Below are 9,538 nucleotides of genomic sequence, written 5' to 3'. Positions count from 1 at the left end.
GGAATCTGAAATTACAGGGACTAAAAGTGGGAGGAATCTGAAATTACAAGGACGTAATTGATGCAGATTTTGCCGATGTGATGAAAAGAGGGACCAAAAGTGGAAGAATCTGAAATTACAAGGACAAATCTAAATCTTTTTATTTACAAGGACTAAAGCCGAAATTCGCTAATATTACAGGGACGAAAAGAGGTATTTACCCTAAATTAAATTAAAATCCTTAAAAAAGAAACACGTTTATAGAATGATATTCATATGAAATCAACGTTCAAACTTAAACCTAGACACTTGCAGACATTTCAAAGGCAGTCAAACTTTAATTTGTAATATATTAAATATAAATATGTATTAGATAGTGACAATTTTGTTTTTATTGTTTTTGGTTAAGAATCGTCACGTTTCCTTTTGGTATTACGTATAATGGTTATGAAGAAACTTTCTTAAAATAATAAAAACATCAAAATTAGGTTTCTTTTCTTAAAAGATACAAATCCAAAGTACTAAATTTGAAGACAAGTATTTTCTCTAAAAATGAAGATCTTCACCAAATCACATGTATTCAAAAAATGGCATTAACTAAAAATGAATCAATAAAGAACAAAACAAACTTGCAATTTTCTGAATCTAAATCATTAACCAATCTCAGTGATAAAACTGATTAATATTTGGTTTGATCCGAAAGCATTGGACCTAATTGATTGATAAAATAATACATACAAATATTTATATCTCTTATAAATCTATATGAAGATTGAAGGCCACAGCAATCTTCTTAGGGCATAGTTAGGAAATGTAATTTGACTGACCAAAACATGTATAACCTAAAGTTCGAGATGAACTAAATCACTATAAGTTAAGGTCGAATTGATCGGAAGAATGATCTTTAGGTTCACTTCCAGAACTACTACCCTCATTTTTGTGACCATTAATTTGATAAGGTCCTCTAGCAATGACCCTGCAACAATTTAAGATTCAATTAATTAGCATGGACCAACAAAAATAGACAACATACAAATGAAATAAAATAAACAGACAGAAATAGAAATTTTTAACTGGTCCATACCTTTCTTTTCTTTTCTCAAGGAATTTAAGAAGTGAAGCTCTTCTTGGATATCTCATATCTGTTGAAAGTAAACGTAACATTAAATTAGTGTATGAATTTTTACTTGCATGCTTTGTAATGTTTCGGATTTGATGTTTTTTTTTTGTTGATAGGACAAATGAAGATAGATTAACTAATTTACCTGAACATTTGGCTTGGTTTCCTTGTTCGGTTGTTTCTAAGGCAGTGTTTGTTTGAGGAATTTCGGACTCCTTTAATTTTTCAGTAGTGACTGGTGCACTTGGGGGGTTTTCTTCGGTGCTTGGATTTTCAGAGGCTAATTTGGTGGCCAACTCCATGATCTCGGTTGCATTCGAAGGTGAAAAAGCGTCAAATACTAACATTTTCCCGGAATAGAATATCGTCAATTGTGGAGTTTTAGGATCTGTTGATCTACAAGAAAAATAAACAACAATAAGAACATTGTTTCAACCAAACTCTTAAAAATATATATATTTTTTATATAAATATTTCTTTGCCAGGTTTTCATCCTACCATTGATGTTCAATGAGTTTAGAGTATCGTTTTATTTTGGTTGTAAATTAATTTTATTGTGAGGTTGAGATCTGGTGATCGAATCTTAACACAACAACACCCTTTTCATACATAAAGGTTAGTGATCAATTTTGGTTGGGGGCGGTTGAAGTATTAATGATTGGTCTTCATCAATCAAACAAATCTAGAATCCTCTTTCCTTTTGATGTTGTGGACCACGGTGAAATTCGAACTTCCGCAAATCAAAAGTGCGAGTATAAATTAAGTAAAGTCTGACCAATTATTATTCCAACCAATATTGAACTCGAGTACTACCCGAACAATTAGGCCTTAGCTAAGGCGCATAACCAAATAAATCTAGAAGAAATTGTTTTGATCTTCTAGTTCAAGAGGAAATTGGGTACTCACTAATTCACAGTTTGATAATAAATTAAGTAAAGTATTGTTCTAACCAAAGATTGAACTCAAGTACTACCAAAACAATTTGCTAAAGCACATCAACCAAACAGATCTAGACTTCTTTTTGGTTTAGATCTTCTACTACATGAGTAATCGGGTCCTCACTAACCGATGATTGTTTCAATCAAGATTTAATTCGAGTACTGCAAAAATATTTTGACCTAAGCTAAAGCGCCTTAACCAATTGCGCCCGACAACTTTGTTAAATAGATCTAGACATCTGTTACAAGTGTTTTTTTTTCCTTGCACAACCTTTTTAAAACTGAATTGTATCATCATTCACCAGCCTATTACCTAATTTACATGGAAAAACATTTTGGTAGTAGGAGCCTGGGTTTTTTGGTGCAAAAAGTAAAATCAATTAATTTTTAATTGTCTATTATGGCTTAAAATTAAGAACAATTCTTGATATAAAAAATCATAACAATTGCAGAAATTAAAATTGTTACACATACCTTGTATTAGACTTCTTAATGCAAGGATTTTCCACAAGCTGAGGAAGAGATTCAATAGCAGATGCATTTAGTCTCAAACCCCCATCTGAGTTTTGCATGTTGGCTAACAAATCCTTTGTACTTGCTAAAAAATCCACAACCAAAAAACACAATCAGCAAAATTTCATAAACTTTATGCAACATTTATATCTTACTAAGCAACTACTAATAGCCCAATAATTTTCCAATACTAAATCAAATCATCCATTTTGTAACAAAAAATAATAATCATAATTAAATTAAATAATGAACAAATTAATTGAAAAAGCAAGAAAATACCAAAAATATTAAAATTAAAATTTCATATGCCAAATAAGAAATAAAAGAAGAAAAAAATTATATACCTTTAGGCTCCATTTTCCCAAAGAAACTAGGTGTAGCATCACCAGAAATTCTCTTTTCTTTCAAGAACTGACTCAAAAGACTACAAGTCTGTGAAAATTTGAACTTCTCCGGTGCCTTACAGGTGAGTCTCCGGCCATCTGACACAGTATTAGTTAAATTTGCCATGTTTAAGAAAACCCCACCAAGAAAAAATCTTAACTTTACAAGATTTTTCACAAAATTTGATGCTTTCTTATTGACCCTTAGAAGAGAGAGAATGAAGAAGAAACATGAACTAGGAAGTTGTTTTTTTCTTCAAAGCTTGTTCCTTGAATCTGCTTTGCTTTGGTTTGGTCTGAACTGTGAGACCATGTGGTCTTTATCTACATAATTTTTTTATTTTTTTATAAAGTTTTTTTTTTTCTTACGTATATTAATAAAATATTAATGTGTGATATTAGTTTATTGTTTTTTGGTTGAAGCACGTGTTTTTAGTGTATGATAATTGTTGCAGTGTTGGCTTTAAAGTTTAAAGTACTGTTTGGTTTGGCAAGTGGAAGGTCCAAGAAGCACATGAACACACGAGGAAAACAAGTGTTTTATTTGAATGCTTTCTTTATTTGTCTATAAATGGAAACACTGTCCGAACCCTTTTTGCTAATGAATACTCTTGAACACTCTATAAAATAAAAAATGGATATTGATGTAATCTATGGATAAGGTTTTCATTGTCAACTAGATCTGAGCCGTTCGATCAACATCAAATAATTCAAATTTTAACCTTTGTGAAATTTTTTTCCCCTTGTAATAGTGATTCACAATTATTACAAATTTTGTATAAAATCATGTCAAATTGATAAATTGTCATTTTTTAAAAAAAATATTCAGTGAAAAATAAACACAACTACTTGCATTAGATGTTTTAGAATCAAATAAAGGACAATGCATAATATACGCAAGGTCTATGATTCGAACTCTCGCAACAAAAATAATTAAACAAAGAATATATAAAAGGTTAAAAAAAACAATTAATTTTTTGTTTAAAACAGTGACAAAAGGATATATACATAGTTCAAAAACAGTTAATTTTTGTTTAAAATAGTGACAAAAAATGAAACCCTTTTAGTTGCTTATATTAGTGATCATAGTAGTAGTATTTAAGAATGTATATGGATTTTGTTGACCCGTAAAAATAGGTAGGGTTGGGTCATTGGACGAGTATGGTTCTAAAAAAATGGAAAACCCATAAAAAAAATAGACTATTTCTTTTTTCGTCCTATGAGCTTCTCACGCGCTCTATGCAGTTCAGATTTTATAATCCGAACCGCATAAAAACTCCATAAAACTTTCAAAATACGTTGAAATATTTCAGATTTTAAAATTTAAATAGGATGTGCGAGAAACTTACAAGGTAGAAAAAGCAATGACCTAAACAATAACGGGTTTCGAGTAAAAGCAGACTCAGATAGACTCAATTAACTTTTTTAATAGTAATCATAGTAGTAGTTGCTTGTAATATTGGTCATAGTAGTAGTACTAGTATCCTTTGGTAGACTATAGTATAATTGACCTACTTGGTTAATAGTTTTATAATTCTTGGCTTCAATCTCGTGGTACCACGTGATTTTAAGTTTTTATTTTCTTTCTAAAAAAAAGGAAAATAAAAAAGAGAAAGAGGACAAAACGAATTAGAGAGCCTAATGATAACTGAACAAACTCAACGTTCATGACATTCGCTAAGAAAATAGATGACGCGTTAAAGGTTTTATGGAAGACAACAAAGTCATTGTCAATCAAAGCACCCTTTTTAACTTGAAAGTCAGTTGTGTCATTGCTCTTAAGCAAAGTGTTTTGCAAATTAACCATTCAATCTCTAAGCAGAAATTGCTTGATAGTCCATATAAAATTTTCATCTTTGTGAAACACATTCAAACCTTTACGAACAATGTTAATCAGAGTACTTGCCGCTGAGAGACACAACACTTGCTTATAGCCAGAACCCCCCACAACTTCAAGTCGTAATACAAACCCAAGATCTCAGTAGCAGAATACAAGGTCTACTAATGTTGCCAAAAAATCCATGCAGAAAGGACCTTGTATGATCACCATAAAACCGTCAAAAATCACCCAAATTAGATTCGAGGAACATGCTGCCATCTACGATAAGAGCCACTGAGCCAAAAGTTAGGTCGAATCCAAAATGGCGACATGTACACGCGGCTGAGTACAACAAGGATAAGGAGAAACAAATGTTTTAAGAACATGATGCAAAAGGGAGAACACTTCAGCACCAATTTCTTGAATAGATTCCAAGTGTTTTGAGCAAACTGAAAAATAATGCACTGCTGATAATTTGAATACTATATAGATTTTTTTTTAAGTGGTTAATAAACTTCAGTTAATGATTTGTTTGAAAAAATCCAAATTCAAATTCTATCTTAAACAATCTTTTGTCATGTTTTACTTAACTCTTAATTAAACTCTAAATTAGTGGAACTTAATTCCCCTAAAGATCAAATGTTTAAGGAAAAAAACGAAAGAAGAAAACAAATAATATTTTAACAATATAAAACTTAGAAAAATTTCTCTCGCAGATGAAGCAATAGCATGGATAATTAAGATATCTATAATGAATGCATGCATTAAAAGACGATTAAATGTACCTAAAAGAAACTTAATTCCATAAAACTTGATTGCGACACTGCTATTACCACATCTCTAACGAGTGCAAGAAACAAGATGGAACAATTTGTTTTTTGTTTTTACAAGATGGATCAATTTGTTAATTTTACTGAAACATTTTTTTTCTCAGTATTTTTAACTATTAATTATTTCATTATGTATATTGATTTCTCTATGATTTAGACAAAACAATACTCCTTCCGTTGTATAAGAAAACTTTTTGTCCTTAAACATAAGCTCTTATACAATAAACCTGCATTAAAGCAAGTGAAATATAAGCCAAAATGAATAAACATTAATTTAATAACTAATTACTAACATTTTCTATTAAAAATGTGCATATGTTAAAGTAATGCTCTCTCTCTCTCGCCCCCCGCCCCCTCGATGTTCATCCAAACTCATCAACAAGTGGTATAAGAGCCATGATTCGCCTTGACAGGGGAATGGAAACGAGATCCTCATGTGGATCAAACAAGTGATATGAGTGTTTGCACCTTAGATCATGATTGTTGATTGAAGTGTGAATGCTTAATCACGCATAAACTAAAAATAGAAAAAATATGATCTACATACTACCTCTGTTCCTAATTATAAGACATTTTTGAGAATTTTTTTGTCCCTTTTTATAAGACTCATTTGCTATTTCCAACTACATTAATTATTTCTTTACATACATGTCCCTATTTATTATACATCTTTTTTTTCAATCAGCGATATATAACATGTTGAAAACATAAACCAATTCTCTCTTTAAAGGATAAAATTGTAAAAACAATAGTAATTACAAACATATTTAATACAAATATCCATTATCTTAATTCTCGTTATTTTTTTAAAAAGGTCCTATAATTATGGACGGAGGTAGTATTAAAGATAGCTCATTCCTTAAAAAAAAAAAAAAAAAAAAAAACTAAGATAGCTCATATATTCAGTGCATTAAGATTTTAGATAGAAGTGTGCAATGACGGAAACGAGATCCTCATGTGGATCAAACAAGTGATGTGAGTGTTTGCCCCTTAGATCATGATTGTTGAATTGAAGTGTGAATGCTTAATCACGCATAAACTAAAAGCAGAAGAAATATGAGCTATATACTACCTCTGTTCCTAATTATAAGAGCTTTTTGAGAATTTTTTTTTTGTTCCATTTTATAAGACCCCTTTGCTATTTTCGACTACATTAATTATTTCTTTACATACATGTCCCTATTTATTATACATATTTTTCTTCAATCAGCGATAAATAACATGTTGAAAACATAAACCAATTATCTCTTTAAAGGATAAAATTGTAAAAACAATAGTAATTACAAACATATTTAATACAAATATTCACTATCTTAATTCCCGTTATTTTTTTAAAAGGGCCCTATAATTAGGGACGGAGGTAGTAATAAAGATAGCTCATTCCTTAAAAAAAAAAAAAACTAAGATAGCTCATATATTCAGTGCATTAAGATTTTAGATAGAAGTGTGCAATGACGGAGCCATAATTTTTTTTATGAAGGGGTTATTTTATTTAGTTATCTAAGTTTATTTTTTGCGCCAGAACTTCGACATTTTTTTTTTTTAATTTGGTCTCTCAAGTTATAAAAGTTAAAAATTATTTTCTCTTAAGTTATAAAGATTAACGTTGTAATCATTTAGTTATAAATGAGAAAAATAACCTAAATGTTTAACGTTTATAACCTAAAAAACTATAGTGTATAGTGTTGTAATTTAAAAGACAAAAAATCTTCCGTCAAAAAAAATAAAGACAAAAAATCTTAGCGAATCAAAATCTTTAATATTTATAACTTAATATACTAAAATCGATAGAAACAATTTAAGAGATTAAAGTGAAATTAAAAATAAATTATAAAAAATAAAAAAAAAAAAAAAATATATATATATATATATATAATTTAGCATAATCAGTTATATACGACGTAAAATATTTACATGAAAACTATATAAAGAGCTTTGTCCAGAAAAAAAAAAAAAAAAAAAAAAAAAAAACCAAAGAAAGAAAAGTTGATCAATCAGATTTTTATTTTATGAGTATACATAAGAGAAAGGAAAATGTAGTTTCAAAATGATAAGAACACGTTTTTGTCATTCTTCTTTAAAAAAAATCTTGACCATATCATTTTTCTAAATAATACATGCCTAAGCTAAAGAAGTGACCAGATACTCATACTCAATGATGAAAATACGTCAGGTCATACCAGACTTTGACAAGTCCGAGTCTGATTTATAAATTTTTTTGCAAGCCTGAACTTGACCTATAATCTTTTATAGGCTTGTTTTTTGGCATGATTTAACCTATTTAAAAGCTCAGTCTAATTGAAAAGCCTATTTACAGACTTATTTTATATTAAAGTCATTAAATAATTCATTTTATTTATTTTTAAATAGGCTAAATCGGCCTTAAAGTCTATTTCACTATAAGATTTGTCTATCACTGTAATGTCTTAAAAGTCTATTTCACTATAAGACCTTAAAGCCTATTTAAAAAGTCCATTATTTGAGTTGTTTCTTGATTTTTATGTTTAATATAAATAAAAAATAAGTTTTAATAACATGCATAAAGAGACTAGCCTGACTTTGTAGACTTTTTTGACATCCTAACCAGGGGCGGATCTAGACATTTGGTATATGTGTGGTTAAAATTTCAAAGAAATAATAATACAAACTATATTAAAAACAAGAAATAACATTGTTTGATACAATATATTACAATGAAAATCGTTTCCTATCCATTTGTTGAAAATGTTCTAAAATGACATCATTGCTAATTGTTAAAAGAACATATCTTTCTATATAAGTTATAAGACGAATATTTAGCTACTAATCATCTATTTTGTTACATAGTTGACTCTTCACAACTTTTATAGCAGAAAAAACATGTTCAACACTTGCATATGCTACCAACAAGAGCAAAATCAATTTCAAAAGTTTATAAATAATAATAAATGTGTTGCACTTACTTGTTTTCACAAGTTTTGCACAATGTTGTTGACTTGTTATTTTTAACATATTGTGTTTTATTTATAAGGGGTAATATTCATTTTGGTCCCTGAATGAGTAAGGAGTGGCCATATAGTCCCTCAATGTATCCAAATTTTAAAATAGTATTTGATTGTGCATTTCGTTAGTCAAAATCGTCCCTAACATTAAAATAATTCGTTAATATTGTCATCTTAGTATTTCAATATCCTTACTTATTGTCATTTCAAGGACTATTATGAGTAACAAAGTACAAAATCAGAAACTATTTTTAAATTTTAATATATTGAGAGAGTATTGTGATTACTCGTTAGACATTTATGGACCAAAATAACCATTACCCTTATTTATAATTAAAAAAATAGGAAAGTTGGATGTGGGGCTTTAGCCGCACATAGCCTTCGAATGGATCCGTCCATGAGCCTAAGCCCAACTGATTTACTTAAATTGGATTTTTCAAAAGTTTAAACCTAATCTTTTTAATAAACATATCAGGTCAGATTGTAGGTCCCTATAAACCGATCTAGCATATTTCCAACTCTATTCACACTATTCTTATGTGCCCTTCCAAAAACGGATAGTTAAAATATACATATACCTATTATTTTTTTATTTATTTTGTGAAGATCATTGCCTCTCTATTTCTAAGATAGATTCGCTTCTAGAAATGTGATGTCAAAATCTCTCATGAGTTTCAGACCCAACGCGCTCGTAGAACAAGTAGTTATGAACTTATTAACGCATTCAATGTCTCGTTTCTTAATAAAAAGTTTTCTTCTTTTTATTGATTTCTTACCAAGTGGTACAAAAGGAAAACCGAAGCAATCATATAGAGTTTGGCCAAATTGATGGAGTCAATAGTATTTTTCAAGAACTTTAGGTTGATGATAATGTGTTAGAGAAAAACGTGACAAGAATAAATCGTTCCGTGCCGACAACAATACGCGTAATAGGGACCCACTTTAAGCGTGTGAATCACGTTTCATTGTGAATCG

General features: G+C 29.6%; 1 protein-coding gene across 1 annotated transcript; it reads right to left on the bottom strand.

Annotated features, from left to right (window-relative positions):
• Positions 1–591: 591 nt before the first annotated feature.
• On the bottom strand, positions 592–3,260 carry LOC25500566 (protein TIFY 11B). The gene is made up of 5 exons (XM_013589020.2): positions 2,895–3,260; positions 2,512–2,635; positions 1,245–1,495; positions 1,064–1,121; positions 592–955 (listed from the first exon to the last, which is right to left on the bottom strand). Exons 1-5 carry the CDS (start codon positions 3,058–3,060, stop codon positions 847–849), a joined length of 708 nt encoding a protein of 235 aa, XP_013444474.1. The 5' UTR covers positions 3,061–3,260; the 3' UTR covers positions 592–846.
• Between the last annotated feature and the right edge of the window lie 6,278 nt (positions 3,261–9,538).

The sequence above is a fragment of the Medicago truncatula genome, chromosome 8 (genome assembly GCF_003473485.1).
Source record: "Medicago truncatula cultivar Jemalong A17 chromosome 8, MtrunA17r5.0-ANR, whole genome shotgun sequence".
Taxonomy (NCBI): Eukaryota; Viridiplantae; Streptophyta; class Magnoliopsida; order Fabales; family Fabaceae; genus Medicago; species Medicago truncatula.
The sequence above is the reverse complement of the archived record's forward strand: the minus strand, read 5'-3'. Positions and strand labels throughout refer to the sequence as shown.

Coding starts and splice junctions, on each gene's coding strand:
- LOC25500566 (XM_013589020.2), bottom strand. CDS start 3,060: ATGGCAAATTTAACTAATACTGTGTCAGATGGCCGGAGACTCACCTGT. Junction 1,496..2,511: donor ATTAAGAAGTCTAATACAAG/GTATGTGTAACA, acceptor TTTTTCTTGTAG/ATCAACAGATCCTAAAACTC. Junction 1,122..1,244: donor AAACCAAGCCAAATGTTCAG/GTAAATTAGTTA, acceptor TACTTTCAACAG/ATATGAGATATCCAAGAAGA.